We start from the raw sequence: 25,627 nt of genomic DNA on the forward strand, positions 1-25,627 counted from the left end.
GTGAAGATACTGTACTGTGTCTGTAACTGTAGTGAGCTTCTCTCCACCACACATTCACAGTACAAGCAGTGAATGAAGCTTTCAGTAAAAATGCAGAAATAATGAGGACTATCTTAAAACAAACTGCAAATTGTTTAGTACTTACTCAGGTGTCAGTCTGCAATTCATCTTTAAGAAAGAGGCCTTCATCATTGTCAATATGCCAATCACAGGGCTGACACAATTGGAACTTTCTTTTCATTTTAACAATAAGTTTTGTGATGCCGAGTGGTTTTTCATCTCTTTTGAGTTCTGCCTGCTAAGAAGGTAGTGTGTGTGGTTAGCTTTCTTTCCTCCTCTCCACTGTGACCTTTCACAGCAGTGTCTGAGTCCATATTATCTACCACCTCTTCACTTTACATCAGACTTCTCAGATGCTTCTTCTCATTGCAAAAAAAAAAACCCAGAAATGGGATAGGTTATAGGCACTGCTGTGGAATAACTGCCATGTTCTGCAAGTTTTGTATGATAGCAACTTAAGAGGGGAATATTTCTCTCACAGGTTTACTTAAATCAAGGAGCTGGGTGATGTGTTTGTCAGGTCTTGGGGGAAAAAGATCATATTGCTGAATATTAGACGAAAGATCTCTAGACTGATGAGGAATGATATATATGGCATGTCTGGCTTCCTTCACTCCCACAGATTCCTTATGCCACTAAGAAACTGCTGGTTTTCTTCTAACAGCTGAAATGTGTCATTTGGAGCTCAAATGAGGGAAAATGAAGTCAACATAACAAAGCAGTGTGCTCTTGAAAGGAAAATTCTGTAGAAAATATATATAAAGGTGTACAACCTCAGGAGATTTATGGATAGCCTCTAGAGGTCAATATTGACATTATTCATGAAGAAGCTTTGTTGTTTAGGTTGTATGGAGGCTCTCGTGGTTACTTAGGAACCCGTGGTAGTGGAAATATGTTCTTCTGCAGCCCTAGCAATTTGTTGTCTACTGGAAGAAATAAAAGACCAGATGCTGGAATGCAGAGATAAATGTGCTATGAGCACTAGGGCTGGAGGCTTAAAAGCAGACACTAAATTAATGAAAAGCTGATTTATCCACATGGTGGGGTCAGAACTTAGAAATTCACATAATGATTCAATCTAAATTTGAAGATGTAAATTATTACAGCAATAACACTGCTCTCCTTTAATGAAATAAAAACTGTAACTGAAAACAGGAAAAGAACATTTGAAAAGCACGAGATCTGCAGTGTTGCTGTGGTGTCTATAGTGTTATCATATTTTTGCAACAGAAGAAGCTAAGGAAGAAACTTGTGAGCACTTTTTTCTACAGTCTTTGTTACTCTTAATTATATCAGTTTCTTCTCTGTTTCCTATGCATCTTTGCTGTCTTCCACATCAAACACTAATCATTGGTGACTTTGAATTAACTTTATAATAGTGTAGACTAAATTACTAAAGGATTTTCAGGTTTATTGGTCTTGACTTATTAATGCATCATGATGAGGCTGATTCTTCACTCTTAAGAGGATGTATTTTTCATTTCAGAAGTGCAGTCAAAGACAAGCAGGGACTCAAAAGTGTTGATATAGTTTATTTTAAGAAACTAGAATTTTATAGACTTCTATGAACTGAGTAGAGTATCACAGAGAGGGACTGAAAAATAGCACAGATGACTGTTAATTCCTCATCCAGTTCCAGTTGAATGTGCCCATGATAGACACCAAGCTGATTATTTGTCCCCATCTGTTGCACAGAAGGGCTAGTCCCCTGCAATGTGGTTCTTATCTTCTTCAAAGTTTTATTATGTTGGTAATCTGATGTCATGTCATTTTGTGTTTGTCATTTTCTGTCACAAGTTTCCATAGCAGAGATTAAAGATGTTCTGGCCTTCATTTGCATCTCCATTTTCTGTGGGATTCATATATGTAATCCATAAGCAAGTAGCCCCATCTTCTGAAGTTTACCCTTACTTTTCCTGAACTTCTCAAAATCTGAAGGGCCCGAGTCATCCATTTTCTTGCTTTGAGAGGTTAGTAACATAGAGACTCTTTAGGACAGCTTGTGCTGTAGGGTAAGACTCTTCATTCAGGTGTGGACTACTAAGTTCAGTGCAAGTCTCTGACTTTCTTAAGGGTATTTGTTAGGAAATTGTGCAAGCACCAATTCTGCCAAAGCAGAAAATCATTTGATGTTGGTGATTGTATGAATATCTGGTTACAGAGACTCCTGAAGTTACTTTCTGGCAAGACATCTGTTTTCCAGCTAACACCTGAGATATGCTCTCACAGTCAGGTGAGGAAGCTGTTGCTGGGGTCTAACAAAACTGGTATATTGCCAATATACTTGTGTGACCTGAGGCATCCATGCCACCAGCTGATTATTTTGGCTGAGAAGGGCAATTTTGTGTTGTGAACTTTACTATACTTCCATCACCAGCAAACCAGTGAAAAGACTTCTGCTGGCACAGTAACATCTTCCTCTGAGCAGTCCTTAGATAAGGACGTCTCTCTACAGATGAAAGAATTGCAAGTTTTCCCCCATGCAATGATGATCACATCGCAGAGGATAGAAAAACCAGCCCCTGGTACACCACCAGGCTGATATCTTTGTTTAGGACAAACACAATAGTACATATGGCATTGTCAGAGGAGGCCAGTACTGGGCTGAAAGGGCTGTTATGTTGTGACGCATGGTCCAACTCAGTCAACTCTGCTATTCAGTCACAAGTAGGGTTGCACATATTCATGGCAAAGGGATGGCAGCTTGAGAAGTAGCTACCGTGTTTCACTAATGTGTCTGGTGGCCTGATCAAGTGTATTCTCCAAAACATTCTCCCTTATATAGCAGAGATGGTTGTCAGCTGCTGCAGTTGGAACAGACATACGACAGACACAGATGTTCTGTGCACCTATACCACATTAAAATCTATGTCAAGGTTCTGGAAGCTGTCTCTGCCTGGTGTTACTTTTGAAGAACACAGCAAGGCAAAAAACCTTGTCAGGCACAAACAAGCTTAGAAAGCAATGTTGTAAAGAGATACATTAACTTACCTTAGGCATCTGTTTGCAAGACATATCAGATTTGCTGTACATCACTGCTGTAATTCTTCTGCAGGTATCAAACCTACAAGCTGTGAGTATTTTTTGGTGCATTTTTTTTCATCTGCTGATTCATGCTGAATGACACAGGATCCCTCTCTGCACAAAAATTCTCATCTGACCAGTGTTTCACCTGCCTGCTCCAGCCACAGCTGAGACACAACTTAGAGCAGGGCACATGGGGATACTGGATGAAGTCTGCATGATCAGAAGTCTAATGCTTTTCTTTTCTAGAGAGAGTATGAGTTACAGAACCCCCACCTAGTTTTTGCTTACTTATCTATGGAGAGCTACTCTTCTGCCCAACTACTGTGTGTGCAACACAGGATTTGAACTTCTATCTGTTTCTTCTTAGGGCTTTCTCTTTTGGATGCTCCTTCTTTTACTTCACTGTCTTCACTCCAGCCCTACCAGACTGTATATTTATGCTCACAATTGCACCATCACTGTGGATAACTCTCATTTTGTTTTGTTTACAAATACCACTTCTCTCCAGCATGGATACATGCTCTTGTATTTCTCTTTCTGGCATTGATGACGTCCACCATGACACAGAAATCTACCACACAGCAAAACTCTTCTAAAGTCTTTATTTTCAGAAAGATGTTAAATCTATTCCTTACAAAGCATGAACACTAGGTTGCTCACTGAATCACATCTTCCAAAAATGGGTTCTGTCAAACCAGGGCCCACAAAGCTTCAAAATATGTTTGACAAGGGTTGTTCAAAAAAGAAGTTCTCCTCTTACTAGACTAGCATCCACTAACAAAGCTTTGCCAATACCATGAAATATTTTGGGTGTTAAACAACTATTTTGAGCCTTGCCTTGATTTCTGGTTTCAGTGAGGTATCAATGAGTGAGAAAGCCAGATGAAAGAAAATGGTAGGAGATGCTTCCCCTTGTCCCTGCCTTGCACTGAGCCATTTCTCCCTTATTTTGTGCCTCATAAACCAAGGAAACTAGAAAATTACATTTTTGCACCTACTTTGTATTCTGGGGGTATTCTTGCTCCAAATCCAAAGGCTGGGAACATTTTGTCACTGGAAAAGAATAAAAAAAATAGGGTACCCACAGAGAAATGCATATTGTTACAATAAACATTTATTCCTCTGCAAGCATTCATCCGAAATGCAAGTAGCACAACAGTACATAAACAGTTTTTAAGTCAAGAGATGGCAGACTGGAAGGATAATGGATTAGAGAAGTAGGATTGCGCGCTAAACAGATGGGGGAGTTATTTGGGAGATATTTCAGGTGAACCCCTAATATTTTTGGGAAGTTAAAATCATTTCAAGAATACCAAGGCATCAGGATATTTTGCACTTCTCCCACAAATGCAGTAACAGGTCTTTATAACCCACTCTTTTGCATTACCTGACTGGAGCAAGAGAGTCTGTTGTCTGAACAGCCTGTAAAAACATTTATTTCATATTAATATGGACGTGCTCCCTCAGCTCAGAAAATGGGTCTAGTGAAGAGATGACTCTGATTAAAAGTGTTTGCAAATTTGGGTTCTTACAGTTGTCCAGTTCACAAAAGAGACGTCCTAAAATGTCTGAAAGGGGCAATTTCATGCTCCCAAAACTGCAGGCTTTCACTTGTCTCTTACTGTTCCACTAAAACATAAGCTTATGTTACTTAGGCACAGATTGACTGATAACCTAGCAGAATGCTGTGGCATGATCAGTTTTCTTTCAGACAGTGCAGTGAGGTTATTCTACCCCAGTCAGATCTGCAGAGACAAAAATACCTTATTCAGAGAACCTGGAAACTTCAAGGCTGTTGTTAATACCCTTTCAGCAATGCAATGTCTCACACAGCCCACGTGCTGCCTCTTCCCAGATGGCAAAGTGGAAAACAACAAGCTGCAAGGGATGTCTGGTCCCTGAGTCAGCAAAACACTTGATCACATACTTGAGGTTAACAATTCACCTAAACATATGCTTAAATCCAGACACATCCTGAAGTCCCACTGAAGTCACCGAACTGTACTCCAGTGCTCTGATGAATCAAGCCCCTCAGAGGTTTATCCCAGTCTGCTTACTGGGTTTCAGGGCCCTTGGAAAAGTTGGGTTCGAACTGCCATTATTGGCACTTCTGAAAATTCTCAAGACAGGCTAGCAGCTTCCTTTTCTTTGTGTAGTTCAAGACAAGGGCACTCCAATTATCAACTGAACAATTCACATCCCAGACATACTCAAAAAAGATAATAGAATGTGTTAAATTTGCTCGGTTATTCTGTCTGGCATAGGCTGTTGAAGGTACCATGGTATTTCTGATATAAGCTAAAGAAAAATGGAAAAGTTCAAAAGAAAGCAGAACTGTGTGTGTCTCCCCACTGAAGTTAGAGTAACCATGAGATACAGAAATATTAACCATCTCATTGGGAAACAGTGATGACAGTTATCTGATGGTTTAGCTCTCAAAATTGTTGTTCTTGTTACAAAATGTAGTTGCTGCATAAATCTTGGGAGCACAGTTCTGTGTACCATATGTTACACTGTGTGACAATGGATCTTGCAAAGGAAGACTAACATCATTTGCATGGTAATGAAACATTTTTTTCCCAAGAGATGTCAGAAAAGAAGTAGCTGCTGACATTTGATGCTAACCACCTGCTGATAGCATTCTCTCTGATTAAATACTCCTGGAAGTGGGGAAGCCCTTATAAATAGATGCGGAGAATTCAGCCACACACTTAGAGGGCAAGAAATAAGAAGCCATTAGAAAAGAATCTAAGGGGAGAAAAAAATCTTGGTTTACATCAGTGATTGAGCATGGCTGGATTGGAAAATCAAACCCTGTGGAGCTGCAGTTAATTGATTTGGGGCAAAAGTAAACAAAGACTAAAAAGGAATTTCACTTAGGTATTCAATAAAGCAATCCAAAAAGCTAATGTTGGCAGCAGTTACACAACTGGGGAGATGCCTAAACCCATACAGTGCCTGCATTTCTACTGCAATGTTTCTCAAGTGTAAACGCGTATAGGCACTTGTATCTGCAGCTCCATCTACTGCTCTGCAGCAATTCAGAGACAGTGATAAATAATATCTCCAAGCAGCTGGGATTCTCCTTCTGGTGGTGAGACTCCCACATTCCCAGTGACATGGTGTCACAGCCCCACTGTTATTCTGCAGCCAGAATACCTTACCTCCACAGTCAGGACACTTTATGTTTGAAACTCCCCTATCTCCTTTTTGAACAAGTGCTAGTTATCGCAACCACTGCCTTGTGAAACAGTAAAGCTTGATCCTGCACACCACCAAAACTGGGTTCCACATAGCTGTTTTTCAGAAGTGCATGAACTCTGGAGAGGAGGGGTATCCTTGGGTTACTCCTGTGCTTAGTACTTTCTGTTGCCTCACTCAGAATAGCTCACTTAGAATAGCTTTCTTAGAAAGCTCCTAAATTTCCTGAATTTAGGTACATACCTCTGGTAATCTGATTCAAGCTGCTGGGACCAAGGAATTAACTTTCATGTGCTCCCAGAGCTTGATCTTTAAGGTAAGAAGGGGACCTTTTGACACCCATGACACCCCTTGCATAAAAAAGATCATAATGTTATTCCTGGACCACACCTCAAAATTTGCAGCTTTCAGAGTAAGAATAAAATTTTAGAGTATGCAAAACTTTTCCTTCTATCACCCAAAACAAAGTGTTTAGCTAATACAAAGGTCTCACTCTTTAGCAATTTAACAGTTTAAGGCTTAGTGGTATTTTACAAAATAACCCCCTCTTAATCTTCCCATCCCTCTTAATCTTCCCAATCTAACCTTATCATATGAGAAATAACCCAGCAGCTGAGCATGCTGCCCTCATCCTGCTTGTCCTGCACTACTGAGACACAGCAGGGAAAAAGTGACCCAGAAGGGCAGACAAGGGCTCTTTCACTTCTAGAATAGTCTTTTATTCTAGAAGTGTGACAGAGCTGCTCTAACAGACCTGAGGCTATCATGGCAGTGTGCAGCAGAAAGCAAAGTAGTTGCCCAGCTTCTGGAAGCTATGTCAAGGGTTAGGCCATCCAAGGACTGAAACTACAGTCAGAAAATGAAGAGAAGTTTTCCTCCTGTCTCAAGGGTGAATTGCATGCATCAGAGACTCCTAGCCTGGTATTTCAGTAGGAAAGGGATCTGCTCTAATGACTTTTCTTCCTTTGTAATTTAAACTCATCCAAAAGAAAAGTGAGAACCAGTTTTATTTTTCCTTTGTATTGCTTGCTCAGGCATTTGGGCTTCATTTATAGTAGGAAATAGGCCTGGGACCCTGGCTGAAGTACTGTGAGGGCCATAGACATGGTCTGCTAGCACTCTCCCTCGTGCAGTGCTGGCTTCTGCCAACCAGCAGCCCCAGAGACTTCCCAGGGACAGCGTTGGGTCCAGCTGTGCTTGAGACTGCTCTCAAATGCAGTTTGGGCATCACCAGTTTGTGCTGAGGGACGAAAGATGAGATACAAGGACATGGGCAGTGTCATGTCCTCAGCCTTAGGCCACCTCAGGATCTTTGACTTGTTTTGTTTAAAGCTAGTCAGAGAGTCCTTGGCCCATGCAAGGAAACTGTCTGCACTGTCCTGCTGGAGGCAGATTGCTAAAGAGACAGAACAGGAGTGAAACAGAAGTGGAAAAACAAGCTGGTTCTATAGAAGCTGAAAGTCACAAATTCAAGAAAGAAAAAGAGGATTGTGACTTGGCAGAATCTTTACAAAAATATTCTGTTACATCTACTTCACATTTTATATTGTTCTTTGTTTTACATAAGTTCCCTTGAAAATTTAAACCTGGCATAATTTTCAAAAAGATGAAGTGCTTGACATGAACACCAAAAAAGAAAAAGCATCCAACTCTGACTTTTATACCTGGTTATATAAGAGCCATGAGTAGTCATGCAAGCACAGATGTATATGGCTTCTGGTACTTCTTCCAGTCAGACAGGCATATATTCCTGAAAGATACCTAAGAGTGAGCAGATCTATGTTATACCCTAAAGGAAAAATCAGGGAGAGAGTTCAGGTTCAGTGTTGGTATTGGTAAATGTGAATTAATGCACACAGAAATGAATTGTCAGGACTCCAAGACTGCAGTCTTCTGAACAGAAATATGACCAGTTAGAAAAAAGTCCCTCAGTAACCTCAACTATAACATAGCACATAGCAGAAAATGATTTCTGAAAATATCCCATATTATCCTTTTGGGACATTGCTTAGTTTTAGTCACCCATCCCTCAAGCTATCTAGTGGAAACAGAGGAAGCACAATGACAAATCAATACACTAATGGGGGCAGAAACAAGAGAGATTTCAGTGAGCTGCACTGCACATACAGGAAAAAAGATGAATAGAGGAAATACTAAGGTTTTGTAAATTGGTAAAAGTGATACAGATAATGATACCATTTTCTGTTTCACTAGGAAGCACAGTGTCACTGGAAGGTAAGAAATATGTTTATAATAAAGATAAGAAGGCAAAATAAAGAACATTTCAAAATCTTGTCTCATTAACCACTGGTGCCCTCTGACATGTAGTATTATTGAAACCTGGATACTAGGTTTATTCTGAAAAGGATCTGCTATTCCTAGTAATGAGGAGGAACAAACTCTTCCACTGGGTCAAATAATTAGCCACTTGCTCATTAGAGACATTTTGGAACTTCCTCAGAAGCTGCAGGCATAGATGATGCTTGAGATATTCACCAGTGTGGCAATACCTCTATTCAAAGAGGAAAACCAGGGCTGCCAGGACTCTGCTCTCTGAAAATGAGTACCTTTTAAAAATTGAAATTGGGAATCTGAGTTCTTATTTTTATGGAGTAAATATAGGAGGGAAAAAGACCTAAGCCATTCTATATGCCATTAATTCATTCTGAAAGATAAACTTCTAGCTAGCTACTTACACAAGTCGTTTGGGACTATTTTCAACTGGTGCTCATGAAAGGCCTTTGGTATGCAGCTATAGTTTTGCTTACCTTTATCCTCCTGAAGTCAATGCAGCAATTCGTATGGATGCTACTTAACTGACCTTGGAAACCATCAGCATGAAAACCTGCTCACTTTATGCTAGAACAACATAGTAGCACTAGCAGTACTAATGATGCAGTGAATGGGGGGAAAAGGGAAAAACTTGGAGTGGGGAGAAAGAAACACTAAGAACCCATTTTTAGTTGCAAATGTCTGAGCATCTTAAATTTACAGCTCTTTGAAATTCTTCCAAGGAAAATACCTGACTAGAATCCCTGGATATTAAGCTGTCACTTGTAATTTTGGTTTTGCGTCAGATCAGAATTATCAGGGAAATATTTTAAAAGCGCTATGCTGGATGCAGCAAAATCAATTATTATGCCTTTCATTTTCAATTCCAGTATTAAAAGAATAAACTGTAGATCTGCTCTGCTCGACATACTTCTCCCATGATGAGATAATTTTCCTCTATTAGAAAGAAATTTCAAATTGACAAAATAAAAGTATGTATTACACATGTAATTGAAAAAAGTGAGAATGTAAGGAAGGGGAGAAGGAGGGGGAAGGGGCAGAGGAAAAGGAAGAGAGGGAGAACAGAGAGGAAAGGGGAAAGGAAAAGAAAAAGGAGTAAACAGCAAATGACACAAACAAAACAGAGTCCTCTCTAAACTCAATTAAAATTGTAATCTTTCATGTTCAGAGAGTGAAATGGAAGAATATGAACTGAATTAAGTGTTCCTTTTCTAAAGCATATGAATGAATCATGTTCCTGAGTGTATTATTTAGTACTTATCTGAGAAGGGCTTGATGCCAGCAAATTCTGAATCATAACAGCTTACAGGGATTAACAGCAGTTCCAAAGAAAATACAGAAATCATTTGAAATATTTAAACATTTTCAGTTCCTGCTTTGAAAGCAGAGCTAGGTAAATAACAGACATGATCTGTGTGATGGCAGGGGAATTGCAACTAGATGATCTTCAAGGTCCCCTGCCACCCAGGCTATTCTATGATTCTATGATCAAATAGGGCTAAATAAAACCACTTCAGTGGAAGGGACCAGTGCCCATCCACTTCACCACTTGCAGTCTTGCATAGCCACCTGTGCTCCTCCAGGATGGGCTGGGGACAGAGCCAGGCTGTGGTCCAGCTCTCAGCCTGCCCCAGTCAGAGTCAGAAGGACCACAAGAGTTCAGCAGCAGCATTTGCACCTCCTAATGTGTATTCCTCCCTGAGGGATTGCGGATTGCTCTTCTGTCACCACATATTCACTGTGTGGTTATGCCTGGTTCGATATAACCACATCTCTGGTTATAGTCAGGTTACTGTGTGTTTAATCAAACTCGCTCTGTACCTAACATGGCTTGGCATTCAGTTCATAATGCACAGTGATTTTTAAATGGAGCAGCAAGCAAGAGCTGATTATCATATATCTTATTCACAAAAGAGAGCTGGAAGCATGCAAATCAAGGGTAAATCACTGCAACACTTACATTGTTTGGTCTGTCACAGGGATGCTACATAATCGTGTGCAAAATCCTGACATTAAAATTCACTCACTATCTTTAATTACAGCCCTCAGGCATCTTAGGGGAGCTGGAATCTGCTGAATACTGAGAAATAGATACTGTCATGTAATTGGGTTTCAAAAAAAAATGAGGGAATGCTTGTCTCACCTACCAGGGAAATAGTTAATGAGGCAAGGGAATACAAATTCCCTGAAGCTAACCACCAAAAGGCATCAACTCATGAAATAACTAACAAAGCCAAATTCAGGTAGAATGGGTTTAACCTTCCCTTTGTTAATATTAAAAGAATTGCAAAAGAAGCTCTGCAAGGTAAAAATACCAGTGAACTCAGAAATTATTAGGCTGGGAAAAAGTCAATAGCCACAGAAAAAAAAAGTCATCAGAACTTGAGGGAGGAGTGGGTTAAGCAAAATGAAATGGCAGCAATATCTATCACTTGCCAGAAGGATAGCCTAATAAAATGACATATTCAGGAAGGTGAGACAAAATGTCAACCTTCCCTGCAAGATGACAAATAAATTGCAATGACCTGATTTATGCCTACATGAATGACCCAGTAAAATGCATCTTGAAAAAGAAATGAGACTTTATTACTGGGAATAAACTAGGGAAGGGGATGCTGCCAGAGGCTACAGTGATATATTTAACTTCTCAAACCAGGCAGTTTTCACACAGTCTTCTGTATTTCAGGGGTTGCACATATGTCCCAGTACCTTCTAAAATTCTTAACTCTATAGGGAATTGCTTATCTGTGGGATCATACATGGAAAATTGTGCCATCACTGAAAAGGTCATTCTCACACAAACTGCAATTTCAGACGTTTAAAACTTGACAGATCTTGAAGACAACACTGCAGGCAGCAGGCTGAATTCCATCACATAAGGTACAGATCGTGAAGAACTCCAAACCGAACAGTGATGGGGCCCTGCCCTCTTGAAGGACGAGTGTGGCTTACAGTGTGTACTGCACTCAGCAACCACAAGAACAAAAGCTTTGCCATGTAGGCATATAATTTTGTCCTTTTTTACAAATTACATTGGAAAGGGTTGGTCAGAGACCTTCCTCTGCAACAATTTTCTATCAGAAAATACCTATTTATAAGGGGTGTGCTGGAAAGAGGGGAATACAGGACTGCATTGGCATATGTATACAGAGAGTTGTGGGGAGAGGAATTTCTCATCAAATGCTCTCAACATACAAATGAGCTTTCTAGGATAAGCAGGACAAAACTGTTATAGAGATTGTACTGTGATTTAATGTGATCAAATGAGCTGTTGATGAAATTTTATCAAAATCAGAATGACATTAAGTCAAAATGAAGAACAATACCTAAACAAGTTAAAGGAGTACCATAAGTGAAGTATACCGATGACTAAACATTCAGCTAGGCATCACTGGATATGCAGGAGGAAATGGGCTACTATCCTCTATTCTGATAATTTGGAATCTCATATCAAGGTTAGTTTCACAATAATTTGGAGGGAGTAGTAAGATAATAAACAGAATCTAATCCACAAGAATAGCCTGGCTTTAACTGAGAGCAATTGGACTCACAAATATCCTGTTAAGGTCAACTCAGAAAAAAGGTGTTGGCTTTCTGTAAAGGAGAAAACTTGCATGAGAAGATTTAGAACATGGTGTTCATTTACCCCACAGATGGGTTTCCAAATGTGAATAATTTGCTTCGCAGCTCTATGTTAATATAATGGAGTGGGTGACTATAATAGTTATATCCTTAATAATGCGAGGAGGAAACTCACGCTTCTGAAATTGTGGAAATGGTTGCATTGACTGAAGATGTACTAGATCAGTATCAAATGGCATCAGTGAAAATGACAAGGGAAATTGTTCGTTTATGCACATTTACTTATTATTTACAGATGTCTAGTCTTTACAGCAGTAGGTGGCATGAAATTTTTGCAGGGTATTATACTTCACATCATTTTCTTCAGAAAGGAATTTTGACAGAGAAATCCCAACAGTACCAGTCTGCACAGTTGTAGAAAAATGTCAAGCACTGCACAGACCAATGCTCTTCCTCAGAGGAGATTTCAACATGAATTGAGAAATAGTAAAGACTGCATGGAAAAGCCATGTTCAGATTTTGATGTATCTGCCAGCTGACAGAATGCAGCAGAGGTCCCAGAAAAGCATTTGGAGGAAACTGCAGCTAAGCAGTTTCTTAGCAAAAGAAACTTGGGAGGGACTGCTTGTGACTGGTGCACTGGCATAGGAACTGAGTTCCTGGAAGAAGAGGCACCACAAAGAAGATGAAAAGATGAAATTTTCACAATGGAAAAGGCAGAGCTGTAAGAATTGACAGTATCTGCCCAGATAAAGGGCCTGCAGGTAAATACATACACACACACACACACTGTTACGAAGTCATCTCCCCAACACGGTTATGATTCTTGGTATAAAAAGTGGTGATTGTAGAAACCCCTGTGTGGTGGTAGTCTGCAAATACAGGTTTTGCATAGGCAAATGTGGACTATGTTTTCGTACATATTATATAATTGTGACAGTCTAGGTCCTCAGCCATTAAATACAAGGATTTTTAATCCAGTTTGATGATTGAAAGTGTTAGCAATTCCTTTTCACCAGTGAAGTTCTAGTCCTGGGTTATCCAAACACTTCAGAATATGTTTACCCACATCTGAGCTTACTGATAAACATAAGCCACAAGTTTTTTTGTACAGGTTACTGTTTTTCTACTTTTATTCTGTAGTATGTCTATGCAAATAAAAAAGCACTAAATAAAAGGGTTCATGTCTTTTCCCTCAAGGTTTTTAAACTTGTTTAGATATGTTAAGCAGCTTTTTTGCTTAACAGCCTCCAGAAAGGTTGTTTCTTTAATTAAAGTGATAAAGGGAGATATTAATAATTAAGCATATTTTTATTTATTGATCTGTATGAGTAGATAAAATTTTAACATCTCTACATTTTAACAGCTCTACGTAGGGATTTCATGAAATATTTAATGTCATGTATAGTGCCAGTTATTCTGTGCATCATTGTTTTGCCCCAGTTTTAATTAACTACTACTGTACCACTATCTCAATCAAAGCAAGTTTCTGCTTTTCTCCTTGTGTGGAGAAAAACTGTCTCAAGGTATTTAATACAGATCCTTCCAGCCATGGTAACTTTCTGAGTCTTCATCCACAAACCCAGACATGGCTTCAGGATGAAATGACGTGTTAAGTAATTCTTGGGGATGAGGCTCTGATTACTAAAGCAGACAACAAGCTGTAAACTCTGGAATCTCTTTCCACTAAAGCCTTAATTGAAACCACAGTATTTAAGTATGGACTGATACTTGTATTTGGGACTGATGCACTGATTTAGATATGACTTCCATAACACGTACTGCATTTCACATACCTTCTCCTATTTCTCCTCCCTAACTACCCTCTGCTGGTACCTCAGAAAATGTGTTTGTGGGACAGCTGGACCTTTCACTGGACTTGCATTTCATCACTTCTTGGATCTACACTGAAAGGGACGTGCTGGACTGGGAACTCTTTACTTTCTCCTTTCATTTTTTCCCCTTCTAAATTTTCAAGTGCACTTTACTGCATGAGGGTCTCACATAACAGCTTTCGATCATAGTGAATGTACTTGCTTAGGCCTAAAATATAAAGAAGAAATCTTACAGAGCAATCTTTGCATCTACTCAGCAACTGCTGCAATTCATTGTTTGCAGAAGCTAATGTTGCAACTCAGACTGACTTCAGATTCTTCATATCATTCGTGGAATGTGGCCCAGTTTCTAAAATTTATACTCCGAAGTATTTTGTAGAGCTCTACACATAAATAATTTCTGCCCTTTGCAGGAATAATGTACTCTTTGCTCATTAATGGCCTTTGAGGAGGTTGCTAGTCAAGTGTGTTTTACACAAGCAGTTTATTTGCTAACATATGATCTCAGTGTGAATGTCAGTTTCGAGGAGCTACTTGAGGATTTAGAGTTAAAGAGGTTATTTGCCTAAATGAAAAAAGTATCAGGAAACATAATTTATCTTCCATGTGTTTCAAGGGCTCTTGAAACTGAAGAAAAATCTACAGTATCTTTAAGAGTGAATAAAAAAACACAGGAATTTAAAATACTTAAGAACTAACTTTTGAAATAGATTTTGAATACAAATAAGATGAAGACCAATTCTATTACATGACTTTACAAAACTATGTGGCCAAACATATGGAATCACGAGTTGAGTGCTTAGATCAGAATGGAGATGGCCTATCAAGAATGGGAAGTTCCACAAATAACTAATGCAGTAGATGCTTAAAAGCGTTTGATAAAATACATCTAACCTTTGTCTTTTTCAAGGTATGAGTATTTATTTGACTACGCAAAAGCTGATTCTCACATGTTTGTGAATGCTTTTTATTAATCCAATGAAGAACTCTAAATGTATGAACAAACATAAAACTATGTCTAAAAAAAATCATTAAAATCATCCAGGTAAATGGGAGGCACTGAGCATTTGGGTGTGAGGTGAACAATTAACAAAAAAGTTCAAATTCAGTAAAACTCTTAATTCCATCTCAGTGCCATCTGTATTTTGCATAATTCCTCAGTATTTGCTTGAGTCAGACTTTATTCAATGGGATTAGATAATAAGGTCTAGTGTCTTGATGAATCAGAAGTTTTAATTCAAAGATAAATATTTAATGTAATATAACAAGATTCGTAACAAGCACAAGCAAAAGGAAAGCTACTAACTGCAGAAATCAGATTTCAAAGTCAGGAGCAGATTTTCAAGTCCTGCCATGGGCTTCACCCACAGTATCATCATTAAAACCTGTAATAATGTGAGATCATTTAGGAAGTATTTCAGCCTTTAGCATTGTGTACATGTAAAGCATTTATCCTTACAAACAAGCTATTTACAGTCCCACTCCAGACCTTCTTCCTTTGATGGAAACAGTAATCGCTGCAGAATGAAAGATGAGCTACACTGATGGCCAGTTTCTTGTATTCCAGCACTGGTAAAACAAATCATTAAGATTAAAGGACCAGCCATTTCAATAAACTGTACACTGTTGTTATTGTGACATATGGCTTTGTTCTGCCAGAGGGAAGGCATAAAACAGCACAAAAGAGAAATCAATTTTTTTACTCAATGGTTCAGTGTTAACAACAAATATTATATACATATATATAATTCCTATATGTTACATGCATACCTATATATTAATACACAGTGGAACTCTAGTTGTATACACAAAGAGGTAGGTTAGGTCCTGACTTGCAGTTAGGACATGGCCAGACCTTATGCTGGGACACAGTGGAAAGTAAGTGCTCCCTGACTCCCCAGTTTATTCATAGGCTTCTCTGGCTTACAAAACGGTGTTGTTGTTCCATGCTGAGCAGGGGACCATTTTATGATTCAAATGAAAAGTATATGGGGAAGAGCTGCCATGGAGAATAGGACACATTCAAAATTATTATGTAACTTGGAGAGTTTCATGTCTTTTATAAGCTTTTGTCACAGTTCTTTTATTTCAACTGATGAATGAGTTTGCTTTTCCTCATATCTGGGTATTCAACCAGTAAAGATGCATGTCATCTACCTTTTGAAAACAGCATTCCCTTGAAGGGGCCTCCACCAGGCTCCAAAACAAATGGCCAAACCCGTTGTTCAGAGTTGTTGAAGGTTAGAAGCTCCAAGCCAGCACAAAGAGTTAGATGTAACCTCATCTGCCTTAAGTACACTCGCTAACTCATTGTTCAAAACATGTAGAGTGAATATATGCATATTTAGTAGAGATCAACTGATTTTTCAGGATCGTGGCTAAGCTGATATTCCTGGTCACCAGAAATCATTTGATTTGACTTCTGATCCAGAGAACTCAATACAGAAATTACTAAGGTAAAAAATAAATATGAAATGATCCTTTAAACATTAAACAATTCAGTGCCCTGTGACTTTCATAATTTTCACCTGTTTCTCTATGCTAGAAAACGGTGGAGTAGACTTGCACAATTTGAAGGTAAAATTATACCAGTGACATAATTTTTAATATAAAAGAAAGCTTCTGAAAATGTTTAAACAGAAACATGTATTTTTCACTTATTGTTTCATGAGGTCATGTTTAAACATTCATGAGTCATTTATCTCAAAATAAATTCTTCTTCATGGACCTGTCTGATTATTTTACCAAATATTTTCAATAAGTTTTTAATGTGTTTTCCCCTTTCCAGTATTTCTAACTACATGTTAGAACCTAATTTCTTAAAACTAATGTTTCTCCTTCCGTTATGATCCCTTGCTGCTGTTGCTTAGCCACTGATTATATCACCTAGACACTTTATCTTCTCTTTTATGAAAAATGTTGTTATAGCCTGAAACAATTCCACCATATAGATAAAGTATTAAGTATTTTGTGCAGGTGAATAGCTCTTCTATTTCCCATACCATTATCAGATTGGCCAATTCCTATAGGACTGCAGCATTTCTACAGTCAGGGTATAATCAACATCTCTTTCTCATTCTCTGAATATTGCTGATAAAAGAATGAATCTTATTCCTTCACGCTTAGCTAGGCAAAACGGTGCTATTTATTTAACTGTTTCAGGAATCTCTGAACCATACAGATAAACTGGCTTTTGGATGAGCAGGGATGTGAGACAGCACTTAATTTGGAACATTAATTACTTAGATACATTATATTGTGCTCATATGTACAGAAACATAAATTATGAGAAGACTTGGCTTGATCGACAGAAATCACTAGATTATATAAAGAAAAAATATGCATTTTGAGTACTGAGTCTTGAGTATTACTTGCCAATCCAATTCCTCCCAAAATACAAATAAATTGAATGTTTCCAATCAAAGAAGTACTTTAATTAATAACCACAGGCCCCTTTTAATTTTTTTTTTTCAAATTTAAAAAAGCAATCTGTTGGTATATAAGTAGCAAAAGTACTAAAGTACTTAACACTCTACAGCGGTGCTACTGGAATGCAAAAAGCATTACAAACAACAGATTTTACTTCATTCAACTATTCTTTCATTTGATTCAAATATATTAATCCTGAGACCTAGTGAAAACCACTCCATTTTCCTTGGTTTGGATTGAAATCAGCCAGTTCCACCTATCTGAGATATTTGATGGGTACAAACTATAAAACTTCAGGTAAGAGCACTGCCATCTGTGTGGTCTTATATTTTAATCTTCCTAAAGACATACCACGCCATGCAACTGATTGCACTCTGGCTCTAAACAGCTCTTAGGTTAAGCAAGTCCTTCTTTTCACCTCTGGCTGATCTTAATCTGGAACAGAAATCCTGCTCCATTATTTGAAGCACAACTGGACTCACTGGAGTAGTTATGGATCTGTGCCACATTTCAGATTTTTATTGATATTTTTATATTTTTTTAATTGCATATACAAAAGATTTGTTTTGTAGGTCATATGTGCTCATACATCTTAAGGCTGCCACTCAACACTATAAAGTCCAATACAGAACTTGTAGATCATTTTTGTGAAGGTCTGCTCCTCTTAATTTCTTTCCTTCTTTTGAAAAATTTTAAGTTCTCATTTCCAATTTGCTGGATTCAAACTGTGCAAGTATAAAGAAAAGGTCCTTACTCGAAGTTTTGATCAGAAAGCACTGACTATGTTGAATCAACTTGTCCTCCACGGGAATATATTTATAGTGTCACAACTTGAGAACTTGTACAGGTCAAATACATGCCAGAAAGGTGACATTTCCCAAGGGAAAGAACTTCTGACTTTTGTTCAGCCCTAGTCCATAGCTCATACAGCCTTAGTTGTGCTGATTAGCATCAATAGGCATTTTCTGCAGCACAATAGAACAGAATGATGCTGATGATTTCATTTAAAAAATAACTGACTATTATTTTTTTTAACTGATTGAAATATATTGAGAGAAGAATCCTGATTTGGGGTTAATATTTCTGTATAGGAAGGACCGTGCCACTTAACTATTAACTAAAAAATACACCTTAAGTGATAAAATAAAAAATTCTGTGTGAATAAACCAGCCCATTTTATTCCTTTCCTTTTTTTGAAGTATATTAATCTCTGAATTATTGCTAATAATTACTAAATACCTAGATAGTTACTGGGGAATTATCAGCTCACAATAAAATATTAATTTTCTCAGACTTATTGACTAAGTTTGACCATCAAATTCTTACAGAAATTGTATCAGGATAACATTTTCCTTATTATTCTTTGAGAAGACATCTCATTACCATGCAAATGGAAGTGCCTTTGAGCAGACTAATTGGTATATGTGATATGTAAAAGACTGAAGTCACTCCACAATTTATACAGAAAGTATAATTGAAATTTGACTGCAAATACCATTGTTTTCTTGAGATTTGGTATTTACACATAGCAAAGTGGGGGGTGGATATCTATTACATGTGCAAAGATTAGAAAGAATAGTTGTGTAAGATACTATGCCTCACCATCAGAGAAAGAACATTTAAGGAAATGCACTTGGTAATTAGATTAATAATACACAATTAATTTGATAGAAGCAGGCAGCCTATTTGAAAGCAACAGAAGTATATAATGTAATCAAAGCATATTTGGTCCAATTCCCTGCATTTGTTTATTTATTTAAAAGCATGTTTTGTATACACATTATAACTACCTTTTAATATTTATTTTAGAAGAGAGTGTAATAGTCAACAGGCCAGGAGAACACTGAAAAAGACCATGTATTTATTTCTAAGAATAGACATGGTCTGTAAGCAGTTTAGGCAACTTCAAATTCAGTTTCGGACAAAACTTCTCAGGAACACTGTTCTGTAGGATGGGATACAAACAGATCACCAAGTGTATCAGAAAGGATGCTACCAGCATCTGTGACACAGGCTTCAAGTTGATAAACTTGAACACATAGACACAGAAAAATCCACTCCAACATGTGGTTTTAGCATGTGAATACAAACCTGAACCTTAACACACAAATCAGCCAAACTGCCAAGAACTGTGCCTTTCTTTATCATGAAGCTAATCTAAACTCACTGTCACTCTCAAAAGCAGGTTAAGCTAGACTAATCTTTCTGATGTGCAGTCATTCTTCTTAAGTGCCTAAACATGGAGCTTCTGCAGCCAGCCACAAGGCAGTCATTGATTTCACATTGTGAAAACACTTTCTAAAGACAATTCTGTAATCAAATGTGGTTATTTACCTGTCATAGTCTTGGCAAATCTCCCCAACAGCTACCAATGCTTTCAAATACTCATTGGGTTGATAGGGGTGGATGTAGTGCAGTGAGCAGCTGTTCCTAGGATCACCATTTGATGCAGTGAAATCTATAGCTACCTGGAAAAGAAGAAAAGTCAATGTCTTGCAAAGCTCTTCTGAGCACATCCACATCAACCACATATCTTCACCAGAAACAGTTTGCTGTAGAGTCTGCAGCCTTAAAGCAAAGGCCATTTTACAGTGTACTTAATCAAATTTATAGTAGGATAGTACTGATAAATATATTTAGAAGCAAATGACAGTTTATAAAATAAGAGCTAATAAAACTAAAATGGCACAATTAGAAAAAAAATTGCCTGCATTGCTATTCTATGAGGGAAAACATTTTTTAATACAAATGAATCAATTTAACTATCTCTAGATTCTCATACCTAATTAAATTATTCCAGCTAAGGTGATGTTCAGTACATAAAAGCTTTGCAGCAAAAATGTCCCTGGAGAGTTAAGGGTCCTACTAAAACTATAAATTAAAACTAAAATTAGGGGCATTTCTTAGAAGCTTTTTAATCCTTACTGTGGCTGTAGTAGTAGATATTGCCTGTCTGGTATTTTTTTGTCTTCAAAACGTCTAAGCATTAAATAATTAACCCTCCCAATTTCACAGTTGATAGCAAGCTTAAATGTGAGCCACAGTGTAAAAACAAAGCTTGAATCCTTCACAGGTTTTTTTTGTTGTATGAAAAAGCTTAGAGAACATTGTGGGAAGCAGTTAATGCAAAAGCAAATATTAATGAATCCTCTTGAAATTAATTTCTATCTTTTAAAATGCTCTTTATACTTCTCACTGAAGATGTACTCTGGCATGCATTTTCCTGTGATATGACCATCATGGATCAAAAAGTCCTCTGCTGAATTTTTGATACTTTATAGGAATTCCTAAAAGGAGTTGTTTAGGAATTCTTAAACTACAGTGTTTCAAAACACTTTTTACAAAGTTATAACATTTCAAAATTTCCTCGTGATTTTTTCCAATAACCTATTCCTCTAAAAAACCCATTACACCTGAATATTCAATAAACAAAGGCACAGAGTTCAGTTTTCAGTTTTACAGTGTAGCTGAAAGGTAAGAAAGGGTCTTGCTGAAGCTTGCAAAAAGAACTCTCAAGGCCCAGCTTGCCTTTGCAAATGTGCAGCTTCCCCAGCTGCAACCCCTGCTTGGCACAGAGTACACTATTTTATGCAGTTCTAAAATGAAAATGAAATAATATTTTCATGCTGCCTCCAAAAAATTACACAGTCCTCCTGAAACTTATTTTTTGTAGCTAAAAAGTAAAAGGGAAATATCACAATAGGTCAACAAAACATGTTTTTCCTCCACTGTTCCTGATATTCCACCTCTATCTCTGAAGAAACTGGACTCTAGTTAGCTTGGAAATCCCTTTGTTGCCTTGATCAACTATGAACTCCCAGCATCTCACCACATTCAGTCGGGAGAGATGAGCTTTTTGGCTTGCAAATAAAGTAATCCTTCACCACTGCTTCCTACTCACTATTCACTCACTGAGGCACTGAGTTTGTTTTCCATAGAGATTTTTTTCCAAAATTATAGCTTGATTTAACTTGAATAAATCAATGGGAAACCTCTCATGCCTGCACTTGTGAGTGTATATAACTAAGAAACAGTACGTGTACGTATTCGAGCAAGAAAGAGATACTATTGGTTCGTGAAACCTAAGGTTAATCCAGGGATGCTTGTATGGACTAGCTTAGTTTTGGGATACTTATTTGTTAAAAATCTTACTAAAGGCATGCACATTTTCTTAAAAATATGTACATTTTTTCTAATACTAATTCAACATTAAATTTGATTACAGAAGGTGCAAAAATGTCACTGTATGATAGAGAAACAAAGGGTATTCCTGTAAAGTTGTTTAAAGTATGTGTTTTTGCTGATAATCTCAAAAAGCTAAAACACATTAACAAGACTTGAGTGATACAGCAAACAAAACCGGACAAGTCTTCCTTCATGGCTGTCAGCCATGGCTAAATGCTTTGGAAATGAAAACAAGAGCACAGTGTAGGAATCAGGAGTGGGTTTCATGAGCTTGGAAAAAAGCTTGTGGCTAGTGTTTGGGAAAGAAAAAAACACTTCCTAGAACAAGCTTCCTTTTGGAAATGGTCATTGCAGTAGAGGTCTGCTGATAAGTAAAAAAAATTCCTAATTTCCTGTGATGAAGCATTTATGAATGTTTGTACTTGGATGCAGTGTGCTTGAATTTGATCCAATTCTCTGTTTGACTCTCAAGGGGAGGACTTATAAGAAAGATGAATGCTGCTGTAACTTGCCATAGTTCCAAAATAACAATGCAGAGCTCTGCTCTTTTAGCATTACCCAACAGTACCAAGGTCTTGTGTAAATACACAGGATAAGGATTTGTAAAAGTAAGTTAACATATCACAGAAGTTATGTTAATCTTACAACTGAACTTATCTTTTGGGCAGCAAAGTAGGAATCTTTCTTACAGTGCGTACATTTGATTTTTTTCAGTGTATCTTTAATGTATCTGTTCCAATGTATCAGTCATCTTCCACAGCTAAATAAGAGCATAACTGGGGGGGTTTTCCCTCAGCCTTGTAAAAAGGTGATTTTCATTACACTGAAAACATCCCACATAGCTGGGACCTCCTGCTAGATCTGTCAGCAACAAATCAGCCTGCCCAGTACCTTGACCTGCCTGATAGAGCATCTGTCCAATCTATCTTTCTATTACAGTTCCTTTTATGCATGTTACACATCCTTTCTGCTGTATTTCCCAAAGTGATGAAAATGTCTTCTGACTACAGACCCATTTGCACTGCCAGCTTTTGAACATTTCTTCTGCAGCGGGGAATGCTGTCTGATAAGAGATACAACATTTGGCAATAACTAGGGCATAAAAATAGAGGACTGGAATCAGCACTATTGATCTCTACAGATAAAAGCGTCTTAATAACTGGTTTTAAAGCAAACGAAAAGTTTACTTTCCTTTTTCACGAGACATCCTTGCTAACTACAAACCATGTTCCTACAATAGATGCACAAAGTATCTGAAGAACACACAGCGTGATGTTACCAAAGCTTTCATTATTGCCTTAAATTCGGAGGTACATCATACTACAGCTTTTTTTTATCAAATGTGTGCTTAGCATCCCGGTTTCCCTCCCTCAACAAGTGCCCTTTCAAATCACAGTTGTATCATACTGCCTGTACACAGCATGAGCTCAACAGAAATGTCATTAATATTAAGACAATGACAATAACAATACATGTACCAGGAGAGTTTCAAACAATCCCAGATGCATTCTTGTTAAAACAAAAAAATGGAAATCTGGGAAAGTAAAAGGAATAGGCCTCCTCTATTGCAGTGGTCTGAATTAATCAGATTAGGGCTATGTGAAAAGGAGATTATATGATGTGTGCAGAAAGCAAGGGAGCATGGAATATCTCCCCTGTAGGCTGCACCCTTTTGCTTCAGTGACCATGGGAGAGCCTCTGATACATTTCTGGAAACAGCAACAGATCTCATAACCAGTCATTTTTGACTGGTGCAATCATGCTGAGGAGGAAGGAAAATATGCAGAGAGTCAGCTTGTGATGATCTTTAGGTAGAACTACTTGGTTATTATGCCTGTAGAGATCTATAGTCACAGAGATGTCACAATGGCTTCCCCTGAGTCTGTATAAGTTGAAAATTGATAGCGGTGAGTTTACAGAAGACAGTAGCTGGTGGATTTACCATTGAGGGCAACAGTAATTCAGGGATCTCTGTGGTTCACAGTATAATGAATCTTTCATGTTTCCTTTATGCCCTCACAGCCCACCTTTGCAGATGAGTTTACCTAAGCTTCCTATTACCAATTGTTTTGTTTCATTTCAGTAAAATGAAATACAGTAAAATATAGTAGAAGCAATACTATCCACTTTAACCCATTTATGCCACCACTTTTAAACTCGTGGTTCACAGCCTACTAATAGGAAACCTGTGATAAGCAAATAAAAGGCAAGCAAATTGCCACAACCCTCCAGTGCACTGTGTAAGAACTTGCTCTTCCACTGGAAAACATTTAGAAGGAATCAAAAAGAGTTTGAAAAGCACAGCTGTAACTTAATATGTAAATCCCTAGACATTTTCTAATGGTTGAAGTGCTCCTGGCTTGAGCTAGAATTGTAGGAAATGCATATTATATCTTTGCATGTGCCTAAGTACATGTTCTGATTAGAAAAGGCTTTCAAATATTACTTGAAGACATAAATGTCTTTCTGCTAATGACCTTGAACACATTTGATGATTGAGTTCTTCCAGTCATATTTTTAGGGAGGAAATGCCAGGAAAGACAAATTAAAGAGGTTTCCAGGGACTGGCAAGTTTCAGATTTGGAGGAGAAATGTGCATTGCAGGCATGTGGGGATAAAAGAAGAAGTTGCTGGGTAAGGCAGGGAGGTAATTACACAGGATGCTTTACTTGAAAGAAGACAACTAGAAAGATCTTTGAGCACTACAGTAGGTATTTCCTTCAAAACCAGAGACAAGGTCCTCAGTTCTGGGTGTTATCCAATGAGTCTGTGATATGTACAGGCAAAGTGCATGTTTTACACCTCAAAAAGCTGACCTGTAAGCAAGAAGACAATCCACTACAATACCTGCTGCTGTTGCTGGAACTTTCTGTTAGGAAAAAATGAAAAAAAAAAAAAATTTCTTTTTTTTTTTCCAAATCTTTTTGGAAAATGAAGACTTGTCTGGGAAAAGTGAAATAGAACATTTTAGGAGCATCCAATGTCTGATACTTGATATGTGGGAGCAGAAAAAAGGCAGAGTGCTACAGGAAAATGAAAGATCTCCAGAAGAAGAATATAACCTTGCTGCAATAGACTTTAGCCCTGTGGCTGATATGAATTAGAAGTCACATAAACCAGACAGCAACTCAGCCACAATCTGTATTCCTATGCTATGGGAAATACTGATATATTATATTAATTATATTTGTTATATTCAAAATTAAAAAATAATTCAAAAATCAAACCACACAGCATTAAATGTTTCTCAAAATTATTAACTGGAAATGCAAAATATTGTATTTCTGTTTATGAAGAGCTCTGCAAATTATTTTATCCTGTTTCTTGAACTCAACAGCTTCTGATTTGCTCTAAATTACTACTGTGTCCCCCTGTAGTGTCCTCTTACTGTTGGTAGCTATGGCTGAGGTATGAAGCACCAGGATTTACCCCAGGCTGACAGAGAGAGGCCCTTGGCTGGACTGTCTCTCTGCCATGTATGGCATCATGTGAGGGAAAACAATTTGCTTTAATGGAGGACTAATTCTGAAAAGGAAGACTGGCCCTTAACACATTCTGCAAGAAGACCTTAATAACTTACTAAGGACTGGCATGTAAGAATTGTTTCTCTGTGAAAGTAATGAAGTGGTATCTATGGGGATTCCGTTTCTTTAAAAGAAATTAGAGAAGTAAGACACTTACTGTAAACTGTATTTGGCAGCCTCCCATGATATAATCTAAGAAAGAATGCATCTTGTGGATCTGCAGACAAGAAAGCAAGATATTCAACTTAGCTGTGTACTGATAAAATATCAGAGAGCTGCTTGAAAAAACAATAAATTGGAAGGATGAGGGGGACCACCTGAAAAATAAGTTAAAGGAAGGAATCATTAGACACAGTTTGAGACAGAAACAAAAATAGAAGGAACAAGAGCAATTTTGTAGAAATGACAGAAGGACTAAAAGGGAAACACACAAAGTTGGCAAGTCTTTAGGGGTAAGAGTTTAGTACTGCCTTCTCCATTGTACAACAGTAG

The 25,627-nt window shown here is 37.8% G+C and overlaps 1 protein-coding gene across 3 annotated transcripts in view; it reads right to left on the minus strand.

Annotated features, from left to right (window-relative positions):
* Positions 1-25,627, minus strand: part of CPNE4 (copine 4) — a 226,791-nt gene that overhangs the window by 18,247 nt on the left and 182,917 nt on the right. For all 3 annotated transcript variants that reach the window (XM_027659449.1, XM_027659448.1, XM_027659447.1), the window contains exons 10-12: positions 25,293-25,352; positions 19,761-19,894; positions 4,086-4,140 (exon numbers count right to left, since the gene is read on the minus strand). In XM_027659449.1, the coding sequence (XP_027515250.1) occupies positions 4,086-4,140; positions 19,761-19,894; positions 25,293-25,352 (249 nt within the window). The remainder of the gene's footprint in view (positions 1-4,085; positions 4,141-19,760; positions 19,895-25,292; positions 25,353-25,627) is intronic.

Source organism: Corapipo altera, unplaced genomic scaffold (assembly GCF_003945725.1).
Source record: "Corapipo altera isolate COAL_440 unplaced genomic scaffold, ASM394572v1 44b, whole genome shotgun sequence".
In the NCBI taxonomy this organism is placed as follows: Eukaryota; Metazoa; Chordata; class Aves; order Passeriformes; family Pipridae; genus Corapipo; species Corapipo altera.